This window comes from Ceratotherium simum, chromosome 15, assembly GCF_057802395.1.
Source record: "Ceratotherium simum simum isolate JZ-2026a chromosome 15, ASM5780239v1, whole genome shotgun sequence".
Taxonomy (NCBI): Eukaryota; Metazoa; Chordata; class Mammalia; order Perissodactyla; family Rhinocerotidae; genus Ceratotherium; species Ceratotherium simum.
The window spans coordinates 33,458,281-33,477,593 of NC_141914.1; the positions used below are offsets into that span (position 1 = coordinate 33,458,281).

A 19,313-nucleotide genomic window follows, 5' to 3' on the forward strand; every position below is an offset into this window, starting at 1 on the left:
AGGTGGGAACACGTGGTAAGGATGTCTAAGCCATCTAAAAAGCTAGTTGTCCTCCGCTGATCTGGTTCACACACAGGAACTACTGCAGGATAATGCTTCAACTCATGCACTCCAGGGTCAAAGTGTGTCATTTGGAATCTCAGCACTGCTATTTACCAAATATGACCCTGGGTAAGTGATCTGACCTCTCTGTGCCTCTGTCACCTTCACACAGGAGACAGTACATAAAAAACTCTGAGCTCAACAGTTGGTGACGATGGTTGTTACCCGCAAGAGTCAGCTATTATTACTTGAAGTCATAAGCTTTAGACTTGACCTTTTAGAAGTCAATTCCTAACTTTTATGGATAGGGAAACTGAGACTGAGAAAGGAAATAATTTGTCTGAGAGTACATAGCAGATTTTCCTACTCAACAGGCCAGGACTTTTGCCATACCATTACTGGCCTTTCTAGAAACTTCTCTGTCACAGTGCTGCCTCTATTGTTTATGCCTTATATATGAAAGGCCAATGTTTGTAAGTTGTTTTTCCTCCTGAGTTGAGGGATTTATGCCTAGCCATTATCTCACCTATCTGCTCTGAGGGAAGGACAGAAAACCAGACAGGGTTAGGGATGCCAGAGATGGGCATGGGTCACAGCGGAGTAAATAGCATTCACCGCAACCACACAAACACGGCTGTGGGCAATGAGGTAATCAGCCTCACACAGACCTGGAATAAAAAACAAAAACACGGGGCCCTATTTACCACAGAATTCATCTCTCCAATTCATTGCCAAGTGTCAGTTGATAGAAACGGGTCTTAACGCAGATTAAGAGGGTCTATGCACAAGTATATGCACTGAACTCAAATCTTGTCTTCATTAATCCAATCTGAACAACAAACAAAGAAAAATTTAAAAAACAGTTTTAATTCTGAATTGACTGGAATGACAAAAAAATAAAGTTATATGTTTCACATGGTAGTGGTCTAGACCAGCAAATTCTGAGAACTTCATCTGACTTAAGTAATCCAGCGGGATAAATAAATCAAATGGGATTGATACCTCTTCATCCACGCCCGCAGAACATCCATCTGGACCCAGAAAGACTTGCTGACTGTGGGCCCAGACCCTGGGAACTCAGCCTGGATGCAGTCCTGCCCCACAGAGCTGCCTCAGAGCCTCCCTGGGGTCTGCAGAGACTGGCAGAAAAAGGATAGCACTCACAGTTGGAATCGCGCTTACTCTTGACTAAATCTCCTCATCCAGCTCAGGTGTTATGCTCTTCATTGCTAGTCCTCAAATCTCTGTGCAGACTTGTCCTTTGGACTTAAACCTTCAAAAGTATCTGGAGATAGCCAGGTAGAAGAAGTAAGGGTGGTGAGATTTTTGCTTTTTTGTTTTTTTATAGACTTTTTTAGGGCACTTTGGGGTTCACAGCAAAATTGAGCAGAATTCCCTTCTCCCCGCACAGGCATAGCCTCCCCCATTATCAACATCCCCTAAGGGGGAGAGCTTTTCTCATTCCTGTCATTCACACTCTGAACTTTTTAAATATTCCCTCTTTGTCAAAAACTGGCAGAAACTGTCACATACTTTACTATGGCATTTACTCCCATAGTAAATATGGGGGCATATCTTGTTTTCTCCTTAACGTGTTTATTTCTACCTCCAAGGTGCTTCTGTTTTTGCTAAAACCATAGAAGCTTCTCCTCCCACGACACTCCCACCACACAGAAAAACCAGCAGGGAAAGCATTTTAATTATTCCACACCACAACACCACTTCTGAGTAACTACAGAGAAGGAAACTTTAGATACCCATAGAGGGAAACTAAAGGCTCAACTAGACCAAAATCTAGGGGGGTGGCCATAGCCAGTCACTGCAAAAGCAAGCCAGAACCCAGACCTCTTAAATCCCAACCCACTCCTCTTTCTACTGGAGGAAGACAGTGTAGATGCTCTTACCTTTGATGAATAGCATCTGATAATTCATTAATGAAACACCCTCTGGGGAGGTGGGAGTCTACTGGCCAGATCCCTCCAAGAATGAGTCATTGCTCTAAGACAAATGGCTGTGGGCAAGAGGCTGGTGTGTGTGTGTGAGTGGAGGAGGGTAGGTTGTATTTTCATGAGGATGATAACAGATTACACGACATAGATTTTGGTCAAGTTGAGATGCAGTGGAAAGTAGTGTGGGCTGAGAACCCAGCACTGGATATGCTACTAACTTGCTGTGTGATATTACGGAAATCGTGTTCCCTCTCTGGGTCTCAGTTTCCTAACCTATAAAGTAAAAAGATTTCTTACAACCCTTGCAGAAATATATGATTCTAGGAGAGACTATGAAGGGAGGAAGGGGCAGAAGGAGGGAAGCGGAAGAGGAGGAAGCAGAGCAAAAGGGAGAGAAGTGTGTGTGAGGGAGGGGAGGTGGAATGGGGATACACAGGAGATGCCTTTTAATGAGAGAGTGAAAAAAGTCGAAAATGAAACTGTAGGTCTCCTGAGAGCTCTATTTTTCATCTTTATCATTTAAAAATGTGTTTACACCTACACAGTAATTTTTGGATAAATGTAGATTGAATGGAAAGCCTGAGAGGGCTCACAAGAGGAGAAGTACCGAGGGGAGAAACGAGACGGAGCGCGCACGGGCGCACACCGCGTTCCTGATCCTTCTCAGGTTGTCCCCGCATCGCGGGCGGGACCTTCCCGCCGACGGCGCGGCGGCGGACGCAGGCTCCCTCTCGCTTTCCCAGCGAGCCGCCCTGAAACCGCCAGGGGGCGCTGCACGGCGGCCGGGCCGGGCCCGGGGCGGAGCTGCTTTAAATTGCGGCGCCCAGCGGGTCCGCGTCTCAGTCCCGGAACCTGGACGCAGCCGCGGCTTCTCGCATCCAGACTCCAGTTCCGACCCAGACCCGGATCCGGACCCAGAGCTTCTGCAGTAGCGGCGCAGGGAACAGGGTTCCTTGCAATAACTGCCTCCGCGCGGCTCCGCCACCCCCGGGAGCCCCGGCTGCGCACCTGCCAACTGCGCCACTCCGCCTGCTGCACCTGCCACCCCTGAGCGGCGCGGGCGCCCGAGCGAGCCATGGCCAACGCGGGGCTGCAGCTGTTGGGCTTCATCCTGGCCTTCCTGGGCTGGATCGGCACCATCGTCAGCACGGCGCTGCCCCAGTGGAAGATTTACTCCTATGCCGGCGACAACATCGTGACGGCCCAGGCCATCTACGAGGGGCTCTGGATGTCCTGCGTGTCGCAGAGCACCGGACAGATCCAGTGCAAAGTCTTCGACTCCCTGCTGAATCTGAACAGTGAGTCCATTCCCCATCCCCACAGCTGTGACCAGACACCCCGAGCCCCAGTGGCTCCGTTTTGGAATAGGGGCTTCCAAATGATTCTCATGTGTGATTTACGTAGCTGTCAGTCTTGGGTTGATCGAATCTTCTGATCATGTGCTCTGTCGGGCGGAATAGGCGACAACCGTGGTTGGGAAAGGGGAGGCCCGGGCCTAAGCGCTAGTTTTTCCTCTAACTCCCTGGGTGGCACTTTCTACTCCTCTAGGTGTGGTTTGATTCGGATGAGATTGAGGTAAAGATTGAGAGGTGATGACCCAACTCAAACTTGAGCTCCTAGGCCTCTCCTGGACATCCTAAGATTCTGTGTAAATTGAGGAATGGTAGGGTTTGGACAAGAGAATGGTATGCCTTGAAAAATTTGGAGCCTGGTATCTTCTCAAGTTTGTAAAATTAGATAATCCTAGAGTATTAGATAAGTTTTTAAAATCTATCTTTACTATGAGTTTTCATGGTGAAAGTCACATTGCTACATGGAACGTCCCAGCTCAGGGCCTTCTACTCACACTTGAGTTTGAATCTTTTGATTCTTTTGATTTTTAAGATCCAGTAAGTGTGGGGAGGCCCCTTTGCATCCCCTTCTGCACTTCCTTGAAGAAGCCTCTTGAGAGTGCCCTGAAGAGTTTAGCTTTCAAGCCAGGGGTCTTCAGAGGAGGCAGATTGTGTTGTGTTATTTTGGAAAGCAAAGATTGGTGGCAGGTGGAAAAAGGACAACAAGAAAGAAAAGTCCTAAATGACCTCCCATCATAATATGAGGGACGAGTGAAGGCACTGAAGAAAAATGCGGCAGAGGAGACACAGCTCATGAAAGCAGAGGTCATCCGGGGGAGGAAGGTAATGAGAGAAGGGTGGGTCTTCTGCAAGTTTCTATCTTCCACAAAGGAATTTCTATGTAACAGATGTTCCCTTCTTAGAGAAATGTTCCTAAGGACGGTGAGGAGAAGGATGACAGGATGGCCTTTTCCTTTTATTATTTTTTTAAATAAAAGCTTTCCAGTGCCTTGTCAGATACTCATTAAATTCCCGCTCACTTAGGTAATAACAATTCATGGCTATAGTATCTTCCTTGAGATGTTACATTAGTTGTCCAGCAGTACGTCTCTGTTATGCTTGAACTAACTTGAAGAAAAGCTTCCTTCGTCTTTGCCTAGATAGACAAGGCTGCCCACCAGCCCCCTCTGTGTGCTGAGGGTGAGCAACGTTGTCTTTGCTCAAGTTTACTTCACTTGTTTCGTCTGCCTCCTGCATGTGGTTTTGTCAAAAGCCATATAGTTGAGTTATTAAATCTGTCTGAATCTGCATAAACACCTTGAACACCTGTGGAATTTGGTTAGTCCGTGTGCATGGTGGTTTTGAGGGTTGTCGTTTCAGTTTTTCAGAGTTCCCAGATTAGGATTCCTTTATACCAAATATAAGGCGTGTATTAGGTACACTCCTTTATATAACCATTGAATCTCCCTGTGGAAAGATAAATACATGTAAGGAAATGGTGTCAGGCATTTTGGGTGTCACGTGGAGGAATTGGCAGATGGAGAAGTTTCTACAGGCAATTGCGGAGACGTCTCTGATTCTTCTGATCAAAATAGTTCATTTACAACATGTTTAAATAGGTTTCCTTTTAACTTCCTTAAATGACCAAATGGAATCAGATTGACCCATGTTGTAAATACTCAAATCATTGCTACACATGATAATGTGTTAAAATCTTTTATTTTTATTTATTCCTAGTGAATATAACTATTACAATTTTTGAAGCTATGGGGGAAGAACCAAACAATACCTCCCCCTTCCCTTCATGCATGTTTTGGAGATTTCTTCCTGATGAATTATTTTTTTCTTTAATTCCAGATCAGATTCCTCTTTTTGTTTTAGTTTAAAGCCAGAGTTTATCCAAGGTGGGGCGGAGGCCTTTCTCCCAAAACTGATTCTCAGAAGAGGGAGCCTTGACTCACAGGTATTCTCCCCAGCCTGCCAGTGACTCACTGGATGCCTTTGGATGGATCCCAGAGAACCTGTCTCCATTTCTCCACCTGTGCAGTGGTGCTCACGTTCAACTCATGTAGAGACCTGGGGTGGTTATTCGTTGGCTAGTTTGGGTACATCTTTTTTTTTTTTTTTTAGGCAGAACTAGCTTTATTACAACATTGACTCTTCATATCTAAGACAAGGTTTGTATTTCTTTTTTTTTTTTTAATTTTTTGTTTATTGCAGTAACATTGGTTTATAACATTGTATAAATTTCAGGTGTACATCATTCTACTTCTATTTCTGCATAGATTACATCATGTTCACCACCCAAATACTAATTACAACCCATCACCACACACATGGGCCGAATTATCCCTTTCGCCCTCCTCCCTCCTCCCTTCCCTTCTGGTAACCACCAATCCAATCTCTGTCTCTATGTGTTTGTTTATCTTGTTCTGTGACAACTAGAGGTGAACAGGATTATCTTTCTATATATGTAGTGTTCCTGGTAAAAGATTGCATTCCATGAAGTGCTTCCAGGTGAAAAGCTTGGCTAGAAGTTTCCTGAAATTGTACCTTGTTTTCTTTGCCAGTGGAGCCCGCTTGGCATCTTAGGGTTGAGATACAGGGATTTATCAAGGTTGTAGCACTAGACGTGTTAAAAGCCCTTGTTCCTTTGCTCTAACTGGTGTCAGCTGTAAAAAGCACATGACATTCGTAAAGTATCTAAAGGGAGACGGTGTGCTTCAACCAGTATAGGAAATGATATATATCAGGGCTTCTTTTAGGTGGTTCTAGCAAAGCAGTTTATGCAAATGTAACTGAGAAACTTCCTGGGGAAACAAATGTTACACTGTATATTGTTCAGTTCCATCTAAAGTATTTGATGTTTATTGACATTGATGACTCCTGCAGCCAATAGTTGGAATATACAAAGGAGAATGCCAGATACAGTTGCAGTAGACTTTTCTTGATTAAACTGTACATCTTGCCCTGTTTTGATCTAATTCTCCAACTTTTGGCAAGCTAATGCCTATTTTATGTGCTTAGTTAATTGCTTCTTCTGGCTTGATTTTAGTAGCTAGAGTTGTCCAAACATTGGGCTGCCCTAGGAGGCTGCATGGTGAAAGGTGTGCAAGCAGAGAAATAAGTAAGCATTTTGTAGGAATGTTATAGAGAAAATCCAAGCACCAGACAAATGGGAGGTTAGGCTAGACTCTCTCTAAGTCTCATCTAACCTGGGGATTCTGTAATTTGTTTATAAGCTCCTCTGGCCTGTTCAACTAGCTTTGCATGAATCCACATGTGTGTAGGTGTGCTTAATGAGTGTTGGTTGTCAGTGAGGTTTCCCAGCACTCTCACCCTGATGTCAGGCTCAATCAAAGAGACAAAATCACTGACTTGGACACTCTTTGAAGCAGAGGCAGAGAGGAGGGAACCCACTTACGCTTTCCTGGACTGCATAAGGCCTGCTGAACCAAGAGTGTTCAAGGGGCCGTTGGTGTTCAGATCTGCTTCAAGAATCAGTTCTGACTCTTGGAATGATGGAAGTCAAAACAAAAATCCAGGCTTGAGATCAGAAGTTCTCAGTTCTTACTCTGGTTTTGCACTAATTAGCCATGTGTCTAATGATGAGCCACTTGAGCTGTCTGGGCTGTAGTTTCCCTACTCATAAAATAGGGCAGAGTGGGAAGAGTGGGGAGATGAATCCATGATTCACTCATCCATTTAACATGAGCCAGGCCCTAGTCTACCTCCTAGGGATGCAGCTAAGGTGATTTGCAAGGTGCCAGCGTTGATTCCTTCCAGTGCTAACATTCTTGGTTACTAACTGCAGTGATTGAAAGCAAAGAGGCGAGTCACATAGTTTCGATTTCCTTGATTGGAGTGATGAGTAAGTGGCATAGAGGTAATATAGAAGCATAAATTTAATCGTGAGGCAATTCCTCTAAGAAAGAAATAAAAGGCAGCCAAACTGCTCAGACATCCTGAAAAGTGGTACGCCCTGCCTCATCCCAGACCACTCCAATTACTGACTGTGCCAGTGTTCTAAGGTCACACCCATCAATAAAATGGAAATGCTAACAATGAGAACTCTTGAGAAACTTTGAACTTGAGTAAAAGCAAAAGACTTAAGAAATGAAAAAGCCATGAAAATATAATTCTATGACAGTGTGTAATGAGCTCATTTAATTGCAGAGAAGAGAGCATTTTTGTTCTAGTTGCCCAATGGTCAATTCATTTATTTGTCTAATACTTATTAAGCAACTACTGATGGAAAGAGGGACTATGTGAGGATGCAAATTTAATTAAAATCTATTTTATTTATAATACATAGTACATAGGGTAATAATATAGTAATATAGACAGTACATAGTATAAACAATGTCAGGTATTCCCAGGAGATTCTGCTGTTTGTATAGTAAGACTTTAGAAAAGCTTTAGAAATAAAAAAAAAATTCCACAACTTGTCTATGCTTGTCTTGCTACACTTATGTTGATTAACCTAACTGTAGTAGATTGGTAACTTCTAACTCATTTCTTGTTTTATAAGTAGAGATCTTTGTAAGTATTTTTTCAAATTATACTTTCAGGTTGAAAGTGGTGAGAACTCCTTAGGGGGTCTTTAATCTCAAGATTATCAGTCTAGCTAAGTATAATTAAAAGCCTGCCTTCGTTTACTGCTGAATAATGATGAGAAACAATAGTGTAACCTGTTGAATGTTTGCTAACAGTTTTCTCCACAGACAGCTTTAGTCAGTGATAATAATATTGTAGAAGTATCTGTAAATTTCAGGGTCCAGGAAAGGACTGTATTTGTTTCCAGATTTGATCCAATCAGACCAGCTCAGAGTTAATAGTCCAAAGCTATCCCGTATCTCTCTAGTCCAAAATATTATTCTGTGGCTTTCAAATATTTCTCAACTCCTCTGCCCTGCCGATCATCATTCCATTAGGAAAAAACTTCATCTTGAAAGCTCACTCGATGCATAATTTTAAAATTTAGAAAATTTTAAAAAATAGATCAAGTTAAACAAAAAGTATGATTTTTTTTTCCTCTCTGTATGTGCTTCTAGCTTTTAATGGTCTGAACTGTCTGGTTTTATGTATATCACCCCTCCCCCCATGCTCTCTAGGGAGGCATTTTCAGTATTATTTCAAAGATTAAGCTAAACACAAGAGAGTAAATATTTTTACCTATCATATTAGTACAATTTTGAAAGAATAAAGACATGTTCTAATTTAAATTAATTGAACATGGATTGAATAATCCATGTAGCCTGCCAAGTACTGTTCTTAGTGTTTTGGATGGAAATATGAACAAATATCTGGCTCGAGTCATCAAGGAGCTCACGATTACCTAGTTTAGATCGCTGGCATAAAAGGCTTCCATGAGACCTTAATTTGAAGGATTCATCTGTTTCCAGCTTAAAACTGTGCAATTTAGATTCTATCTGCACATAAAACCCTCATAACCTGTAACACAACACCTGTTTACTTTGACCTGTCGTCCATCATTACATTTGCTAGCTTGTGAGTTTTCATGCTGTTATGATTCTCAGTATTTCTACATTTCCCCCCACATATCACTATAGTTACAAATTCATCCAAATGTCTCCAATGAAGCAAGATGAGATTTTGTGTTTGATGCCCATCTAGTATTGTAAAATACAAAGAAATTTTATATGTCAATGGATGCCAGGATATAGGTGAAAAATATTGCTTTGCAAAATAACATGCTTTATCAGATTTTTAAAAAATGAAACATGATCCCCTCCTCTATGGTTTTTATGAATCCTGGGGATAGTTTTTCTTATTTTCTCCATTATTTTTTGTGCATTTTACAAATAATACACTATTCTATAAAGAAATAAAATATAACAAGGTTTGTAGCAAACACGGAACCAAATATGTGTCCCCTCTTTATAAAAGAAGTGCAAAGAGTAAAATGGGTATGTTGTGAATCAAATGTGTTTTCCTTGAGAACTTGAAGGGGAAATAAAAAACTTAGAGATGAAAACTGTGACTATTAGAACCTTCCAGGTGAGTGCAGATGGAGCCCTGCAGTGGTTTATCCATGTGGCTTCCCTGCCCAGGGGTTTTAGACAAGCCTGACTCATGAGGTTGAGGCCCAGTAGATTCTTCATGAAGAATGCCTTGTGAGCCAAGTGCTCAGACCTGCTGGGCAGGTGACCTGCTGTTTTTATGTGAAGTACAGATCAGAATGATTATTATGGAAGCTGGGTCCGATTTGGGTCCCTGCAACTCAAACAAAGTGGAAAACTTGGAGAGAAATCAGAGAAAGCAACAAAAGTGATTAATGAAGGGCTGGAAAATTTAGTATTTATGAGAAAACAGAGGAGAGGTGGCTGAGAGATGTAAGAGGCTATACTTATTTGAAGGGCTAGCATAGGAAGAATATGCTAATTGTGCTTTCTATACCAGGGGTAAAAATTCTGTCAATCCTTTAAGACCCTCTAGTGACTTCTGATTACACTTTGAGTGAACTCCAAACCCTTTACCCGAGGTTGCAAAGCCCTGCATGATACATACCTTTTTCCCACCTTGCTAAACCCACCTCATTTTACTTTCCACATCCTGTCATCCTCCAGTAGAGTGACCACCTGTCCCAGATGTCCAGCATTGAGGACCTTCTCAAGATGCAGGACTTGTAGTTTTAAAAGTAAGATAGTCCAGGCAAACAGACAGGTGGTGACCCTATCCTCCAGGCACGTGGATCATCTTTGTGACTTGCAGCATCTCCTCTTCTAGTGTTTCTTTGTCTGAAATGTTTTCCTTTTCCTTCTGAGTGGAATTTAGGACGAAATCTGAAATCTGTGTCATATATAAGAGCTTAGTTTTTTTTTTTTTTTTTTTTTTTTTGCTGAGGGAGATTTGCCCTGAACTAACATCTGTTGCCAGTCTTTCTCTTTTTTTGCTTGAGGAAGATTAGCCTTGAGCTAACATCTGTGTCAATCCTCCTCTATTTTGTATGTGGGTCACTGCCACAGCATGGCTGACAAGTGGTGTTGGTCTGTGCCCAGGATCTGAACCTGCAAACCTGGGTCACCAAAGTGGAGCATGAGAACTTAAATATGCCACAGGGCTGGCCCTAAGAGCTTAGTTATTTTATTTTTCATTTTCCTTCTAAGTAACGATTGTCTTTGCAAACCTGTTGGTAAATCAGAAGGAAGGACACGCCTTAACTTGGAGTCCTTGGTACTTTCCTCTTCATACCACAGTATGGTTTGTGATTCCAAGGAAGAAGTTTCATAATAATCTTATCAGCAGCTTCAGTTCCTGGTAAACCCATGGTCCACGGAACACGTGTTTTGATTTAGCGGTTCTTATGCCACCTTGGAATTTTAAGATAAGTGTGTGGGTAGGGTGCATCTGTGACCACACACGCTTTTGAGGAGGTGGATATGTGAGGGGAGGGGTGAGTGCCTCTGTTTTGCTTCATAATTAAGTCAAGTAAAATTTATCTTGGCTTACAAAATCTCTCTCAAATACAGTAAAAAGTTCCTTTAATACTTCTTAGAAAGAGATTACTATGATTTTATTATAGATTGGTTATGACAAGGATGGAAATATTAACAAATTAAAACTAAGTAATATTTTAGAAATCTTGAATATTAATTATGATTGGTAACATAAGTTCTCAACCCTGAAAATACCAAGACTGAGCCTAGGTCTAAATTAGTGCAATTCAAATTGTTTCCATCAAGTCAGCCACTTTTGAAGACCCTCAAGAAGTCGATTGTTCCAACTCCTTGGTTAGAGATATCATCATTCACACTTTACCTAATAGAAACGTGATCCCAAAGAATAAGTAGCTTACTCAAGGTAACATGGTTAGTTACAATGTAAATAATATTTATATATGCAAAAATACTTGTCACATGTTAACATTGTCAATGAGATAATGATCTTTATTTGAAGGAGGAAATAAATCTAAAATTAATCAAACGCATCTAACCAGTGTAGTTTCAGCTCATTTTTTTTTTATAATTTTTTATTTATTTATTTATTTTTTCCCCCAAAGCCCCAGTAGATAGTTGTATGTCATAGCTGCACATCCTTCTAGTTGCTGTATGTGGGACGCGGCCTCAGCATGGCCGGAGAAGCGGTGCGTTGGTGCGCACCTGGGATCGAACCCGGGCCGCCAGCAGCGGAGCGCGCGCGCTCAACCGCTAAGCCACGGGGCTGGCCCTCAGCTCATTTTTTTAAAGTCTGTGCCTTTATGCCACTAGGATGGTGTCATGTTTTTACTGTTTAAGAAACAGTCTGGCATAATCTCTCAAATCTGACCCTATTTATTGATCATGACTTAGTACACCAATGACGATAACAGGAAATTCAAAAATTAGTGGAATTCTGAGAAATACTACATTGAATTATTTTCTGCTACTTTACAGTATGATAGTTTAAATAGTTTTAAAAACTAGTGATATCTCTGAATATGAATCTACGATGTTCCGAATTAACATCTCAAAGCTTGTATTGTTTTGTTCTGAGAAAATGATATTTACATATCCCCTACTCGCACCCCAGTTACTGGAGATACAAATGTTGCTTATCCAGCCATGATAGTCTATAAGAAATTCATTTATCTTCCATATTTACCTGGTTTTTCTGTGCTTGATGACTGGGGTATAAAGCTGTTGACTATTACCAAGATATATTGTTAACCATTTTAATTATAAATGGTTTAACATTAAGGGTAATACATATAATTGTTATGTCAGAGTTAACATGCTCCATTAGTAAGGATTAAAGATGTATTAGGTCAGCTAAACCTATTCAACCAGATCATTAATTATTTTTCCAGAGGATTTCAAATTTACTGTTGAAAACAAAATGTTAGAGCTGGAGGGCTTCTTATTCATCATCCAGCCAGGCATTTGTTTTTCTGGAGAAGAAACTATGTTGGTTACCTAGAAACATCACTAGAATTGGGGTTTCCTGGCTTCTAGTTCAATTTTCTCTCTTCCACACAACAATATTGAAATATACTTGGTCTTCTGCCACTCTTCTCTTGTTGGTCTAGGCATGATTTTTACATGTTCTAAAATATCTTCTGCCAGGTACTTTACAAGCAACCAGAGCCTTGATGGTGATTGGCATCCTGATGGGACTAATAGCCATTTTTGTGGCCACCATTGGCATGAAATGTATGAAGTGCTTGGAAGACAATGAGGTGCAGAAGATGCGGATGGCTGTCATTGGGGGCGTGATATTTCTTATTGCAGGTAAGAGAGACCGTGTTCCACTTGCACCTTACTACACTGTGTCTCTGGCATGGTTTAAGATGTAGTTTTCAGTTTCCTTAGATTATGTTGGATTCGTAACACTTGAATTGATTTATTTCAATTCCTTTAAAATCTGGAGACATAGAAACCTTAACTCCAGTTGACTTTCACATTCTCAAGCAGGAACCAAATGAAAATCTGAGATCCGTGCTCACAGTGGGCAGGTCTATATGGTGAGAGAAAATAAAGAATATCTGAATCATACAGGTCTGTGAGGAATGGATGGGATTGGGATTATTGGAGAAAAATGAGGACAATATTCCAAGTGGGCAGATCTAGTTCCAGAATAAACAGGATGTAGCCATAGATCAATGAAGGCAAAGGCCAATTAGAGTAGAGGTGGAATGTTGAAATGGTAGGAAATTAGGTTAAATGAGTTAAGAAATAAACAATAGAGAAAGCCCTTGAAAAAACCTTGATAAAAGAACGAGGTTATATTTTCCATAGAAAATAAAAATGTATTTGTTGCTTTAGTCAAGTGTTGATTGATGAGTTAGATATGTGACCTTTGAGAAAATGAGAGCCAGAGGAAGACACGGACAGTTCCATTGTAAAGCCTTATAATAAGGCTTATATTAAATAAAATAGTATGTGTGTATTTATGTGTATATAAATATATACATATAAAACAATAGACTACTATGTATATTTTGTATAGTGTATATATATTATATAGTATATGTAGTAGTCTATTGTTTTTGAAAATGACACCAGTGATATAATCTACCACTAGGAAAAACTAGAATTAGACTTTCCTTTCTCATTTTCTGTTTGACAAAAGACCTGGTAGGGGCCTTTGCCCCCGCGTAATATGTGGATCTAGCCAATAATGAAGGGAGTGTGCATGTGGCTTTGCTAAAGGTTTGGTTAAAGTGGGCAGTCCTTCAGTTTATCCAGATGAGCTTCTGTCAGAAAAAGCATGGATGGCATTTTATTCCCAACAGTTTAATCTGACATCAAAGGCTGTGAATAAATTTACTACATAGCGCTCTTTCTTCACTTGCCTTCTTGTAACTCGGATCAGTGACGGCATCACTCCCATGTCAGTTTCGGAGACTTCCTAGGGAGTGAGGGTTGCAAGTTCCAGAGCATTCTCATGGTCTATCTGAGCAGCCAAAAGCCATAGTGTTTTCTGTCAAGTGCTAGAAGCAATTAGCTTGGACCTTTTGTGAGGGGAGGGGCACAGGGAAAGAAGGATTAGCATAGAAAGATTTAATCTGTTTACATTGATGGTTTCCTAGAATTACTATAAAAACTATTAATTTCTTTGTATAAGAAAAATTGAGATGTTTTATACTTCTTGTAAATGATGGAATTAATTATTTTGACTAAGTGCTCTCTCTGGTGTTACTGAAATATGAAATGTGTGGGAAATTGAGAGTGTACTGCGTAAATTGATCTGACGTGGCACCTCAGCAAATCTCAAGGCAATCCCTGGCGTGTCTGGCGAGTGGGGCAGTAGGAATTTGGGTGGTCTGGTCCATTCTGAGACAGGTCCTGCTCTTCCCTGTTATCTAGCTGTTTATTGTCCTTTTGATTCTGCAGAAATGTAAATTTTGAGTTTTGGTCAAGAAGAATGCAGAAGAGTTGTTCATCTTCCCTTTAGCAAGTGACTCTGTGCTAATAAGGATATTGACTTCATCTAAAGTAGTTTGGATGAAATGTGTAATGTATAACAATACAATGTTATAATGTATAACAGTATGTTTGAAGGACATCTTTAATGACATGAACCTGTTGAACTGTTTCCGGAAAAGCATTATTTGTACCAGTGACCTTGAACTATAAGTGAATAAGATGACAAGAAGAGTATAAACCATGCCTAACTCTGACCTCATATTTTTGTCTGTCTTAACAGAATACTTGGAATAAATCATGTTTGAACTTCTAATCTTCCTAAATTAAAATTATCTAAATTAAAATTGACTAAATTAAAAATGTCAGTGTGATGAAATTTAATTCTTGTAAAAAACTTATAAATTTAATGGGCTGTATATTTATGCTCAGTGTTGCATAGTGATTAATAGTCTTTTGTTTTGCATTTCTGTAGGTCTGGCTGTTTTAGTTGCCACAGCATGGTATGGCAATAGAATTGTTCAAGAATTCTATGACCCCATGACCCCAGTCAATGCCAGGTAATGCTATTCGTGCGTAAAATAGTTTGTTTTCTGAGAAAATACCCTTTTTATGGTCTGCAAAGTCCAGCTAGTGCCATAGCTTCCCAGATTTGCCTTCCAGAATTTTATCTCAAACTTGAAAATAATTTGAATGGCCTATAACTCATGTTAAAATGAGTTTGATAATTGCTTTAGTAGCCTATATTGGTGACAAAATGCACTTAAAAGTAGAAAAGTTCCAAGCTCTATACCTTCCAACTGTATGCTGGACTTTTTTTTTTAATATTAATAAAGATGCTAATATATTTGAAATTTCTTTTATTGAAGTATATTCTTATACTTACAACAATTAATTGTGATTATTTGTAACTAACACAGTTATGATTGCATGAAAAAATAGTACTACTGTAGGGGTTAATGAATAATACCTTATTCCCAATAGTTTGATTTTATTTATGAAAAAACAGTTTATTTAGGAAAAAAATAAGTTGAGATACCACTTTGAAATTTTTTTTTCCATCACAACTATAAAATTGACTTTACTGAGGTCCTCTTTCTTAATATTGCAAGTTGTGGAAGTTGAAGAGCTGCGTCTTGGCTCTCATCTGATGACACTTTAATCAGAGACAAGGCTCTTTGTCTCACCGTGTTCGCATCTTTAAAGCCTAATAACTACATTCAGAGTCAGGATGTTAAGATATAATTACTGTTTGTTGAGTGCGAGGATGAAGGCATGAAAAATCGCGGTGGTTAGAGATAAGGTGTGCTTCTTTTTGTATAATCACCCACGTACAGGAAAGCACATACTGCAATGATTGAGTTGGAGCCCATCCCATAAGATTTATGATGTAGGGACAGAAACTGCTGGGGAGTCAGTAGGCTAAAATTTGACCAGTAATGGATGTGAAAGCATGTTATAAATTGCTAGGTGCTCTATACACCTGTTATTTACATTGTCTCATGTGACCCTGAAAGGAAAAGCAGAAACTGAGGTTGAGAGGTGAAGTTACTAGCCCACAAGTGCAGCAGTTGAGAGTTTGCATCAGGATTCAAACTCAGGCCTTATAACTCTAGATCCAGCCCTTCTCTATTCTTGCTGTTCACCATCAGTCACAGATCCTCTCCCCAAGAGTCTGGCTTAATACATCCACCTGAATCAGCTTAATCTAGAATGGTCCACGGGCTGCTTAGAAGGCTTTCTTTTACAAAACCATCAATTTCAGATTTCAGTGTATATAGGTACCTGGGATCAATTATTTAAAACTCTAATAGTTCCATCACACTCTAGCAGTTTTTTATAGAATATGGTTGCTACGTGGCAATAGCATGACTTGTTAAGTTTTAGCCAAGGAACCATGGTCCAAGCAAACCCGACTTCTAAAATATATAAACATGCTTTACAAGTCTCCTACACATGGAAATGTCTTTGGAAATACTTGTGTAATTAACCTGGTGTTGCATGCTGTGTTGTCTGATCTACTATTGCAGATTGTCAACAACTGCAATGTAGACATTCTTGTGTGTGTGTGTTCACAAACCTTAAAGTACTTACGCAAGAGGTCATGGAGGATTATTTTCAATGGAAAAAAATATAATAAGTATGATAGTGATTTCTTTCCTTAATGATATTAGAAAAGTTTCCAAAGATTCATCGATTAAACAAATGCATTGTCTTTTCTTTTTAGGTATGAATTTGGTCATGCCCTCTTCACTGGCTGGGCTGCTGCTTCTCTCTGCCTTCTGGGGGGTGGCCTACTTTGCTGCTCTTGTCCCCGAAAAACAACGTCTTACCCAACTCCACGGCCCTATCCAAAACCTGCACCTTCCAGTGGGAAAGACTACGTGTAACATACAAGCAAAAGGAGACATCCCTGTAGGAACAAACAGAAAATGGACATTGAAATACTGTCATTGACATTAGGATGTTAGACTTTTGACTGTTGTAGTCTGAACTGTGGTATTACAAAAAAACATATTTTTTTAAATACCTAGTGCTAAAAACGACTTATTTTATCTCCTTTCCTCAATACAGGAGGGAAGCCTTTTCCATTTGTATTATTGCTTCCCACTGAGTAATCATCTCATATGTGGGGAGGGGGCGCTCCGTAAATATATATAGATATGTATATATACATGTTTTTCTATAAAAATTTAGTTGAAACTCTTATTCTCCTTACGTTGGTACCAGCATAGATAAAATATATCTAAAAAAAGAAAATATATTAAATTCTATATTAATTAAATAAGCAGTTTATTTGGTATATTTCCCTTCTTTCTATATGTGCACATATATAATAGGTCAAATATCATTTACCCTCCTTCATCAGCTTTTCATGTCTTGGACAGAAGCCCTAACCTACTCTACCAAGTATGAATTATTTCAGTTCTTCACTTGTGCCCTTTTCATATGCTAATTTTATGTTATATTTTACTATGATCTTATAGCACTTGCTTTATCATCAGTCAGTCATTTTTCATGCCTTTGTTTTCTTATGAGGTTGGGCCTAACCTTTGAATCTGATAGCACATTTCATACACCTGTAATTTAATTCCTAAAAAGTCAATAAGAATCTCTTAGAAATCAGAGCTTTGGGAGCAAATCTGTCTGCACGACCAGGACGATATATTCCTGTTCACCTTCCCACACGATCCCTGTACTCTGACCTACAAAACTCTTGTTTGCTTTGAAAATATTTATCCCAATGAGTAGCTGTGTGCTGCTTTCTCAGGTGTTGTAACACAATTTTATTGATTGAATTTTTAAGCCTCTTATTCACAGTTGTATATCCCCCTAAACTACCTATTTCCTACTGCTCTCCTCAGCTGTATTGTTGTCTTATATGTAATTGTCGTATAATTTACTCTTCCTGGAGAGGTATGGCCTGTTTGTCTGAATAAAGTGCTAGACTTTCTGTAGCAACAATCTGATGACAGATATTCTCTCTGTAGCTGCAAGAAGTCACTTAATCTTTCTCCTCTTTTCCCGTCTGTCCAATCAAGATAATGATACTTAACCAGCTGGTAGGGGTGGAGTAAGTATTAATTAGCTGATATTATGCTCATTCTTTGAACGTGAAATATGCCTAAGTAGTGTTTTTATTTGCCCAATTGGCTGTTAGGATGTCATTGAATCAAACCTACACACACGCCTTCTCATCGTCCAGCACCTTCCTTTCTCCCCTGGCTGATTCCTTTCTTTCAGCTGTGGCTAGCACGTCGTTGGTGCTCTGTTCCACTTTAACAATTGCTCTTAGTTTTCCAGTCTGTGGAAAGTGCTACTTCACTTAAGCAAGATGATACAATGGAAAGGGTGTTGGCTTTGGTGTCTGGAGACCTGATTTGAGTCTTGATGCTATCAATTACTGTGTGAGTTTGGGCAAGGCACTTGACTGCCCTAGATTTATTGCTTCATCTGTAGAAAGGGGATTGTAATTCCTGACCTGCCTACCTCACAGGGCTGTTGTGGAGATCCAGTGAGATGCGATACACATAAATGTTGTTTTGTAGGGTGGAAAGTTGTGTACTAGGGGAAAGAATTAAGGAATTTAAGTGCATAGGTTTTGAATTACTTTTCAAATGACTGAAAAGAGAGAAATTTTAAGAGCTTTCTTACCTTAACCCATCTCTGAAGTAATGAGACACTAAAGTGAAATTCAGCTTACTAAATGAAAAGGATCCTAAGGAAGTCTGTTTCTTCGATCAGCAGGGCCTGATGCTTTTTGTGGCCAAGGTTTTCTCCTGTCAGGAATTCAGAATTCACTTAGGATGAGTTTGCAGATGTAATGGGTAAAACAAAAGTGTAAGTATTGGCAAAGCCAAAGTATAGAAGATTTTTTGAATTATAAGGATTTGCAAGGGTATACAAGGTGGATATCTGTTAAGTAATGGCATCAGAGGTGTTGCTATATTAGCTGGCAGCTAACACTGCTAGGTTAGGTAGTTTGGGAATGGTAATGCAGAGTGAAACCACATGGCAGAAGTTATCCAAAGGAGTGCATCATATGAAGATTTGAACCTAGTAAATTTTAGTATTTCTTCCAAACCTGAAAGTCTATGCTCCTAGAAAATATAATTCAAAGAGCCTTTGCTACATACATGGATCCTAATGATGTGTGAGTGTAAATGCATGTGGTTACTACTTGCTAAACTCTATAAAGAAATCTATAGTCCAAAATGGCCAACAGAATTGTTACACCTGAATTTATCCAATTTTGGTATTTTTGTATTCTGCTACCATACCTGGAAACAGACCCATAGATATTTTGGGGTTTTGTAATGGGAATTTGTATAAAGCATTACTCTTTTTCAATAAGTTGTTTTTTTAATAAAAAAAATAAATCCTTGGCTTATTTTTCTAATCATTTATTTCAAGATTGCTATGCTTAGAAATGGAGACAGCTTGGGGTAGGATCTGACTCACTGTGTTCCTGGGAAAGAACTATGGTGCCTCTGGGCCATCTGCCAAATAGTTGAGTGACTCCACCCACTTGAATGCCCTATTTCTCAACCTGAGCTGCTTCTTCATCAAGGCTGGTGGTAGAAGAGAATGCCAGGAGATGTTCACTTAATTTTTCTCAGCCATAA

At 39.8% G+C, this 19,313-nt stretch overlaps 1 protein-coding gene across 1 annotated transcript; it reads left to right on the forward strand.

Annotated features, from left to right (window-relative positions):
- The first annotated feature begins 2,855 nt into the window (after window positions 1-2,855).
- On the forward strand, window positions 2,856-19,078 carry CLDN1 (claudin 1). Its single transcript, XM_004424576.3, has 4 exons — window positions 2,856-3,289; window positions 12,388-12,552; window positions 14,663-14,747; window positions 16,415-19,078. The coding sequence occupies exons 1-4, from the start codon at window positions 3,067-3,069 to the stop codon at window positions 16,575-16,577; spliced, it is 636 nt and encodes a 211-aa protein (XP_004424633.1). The 5' UTR covers window positions 2,856-3,066; the 3' UTR covers window positions 16,578-19,078.
- Window positions 19,079-19,313: the final 235 nt, after the last annotated feature.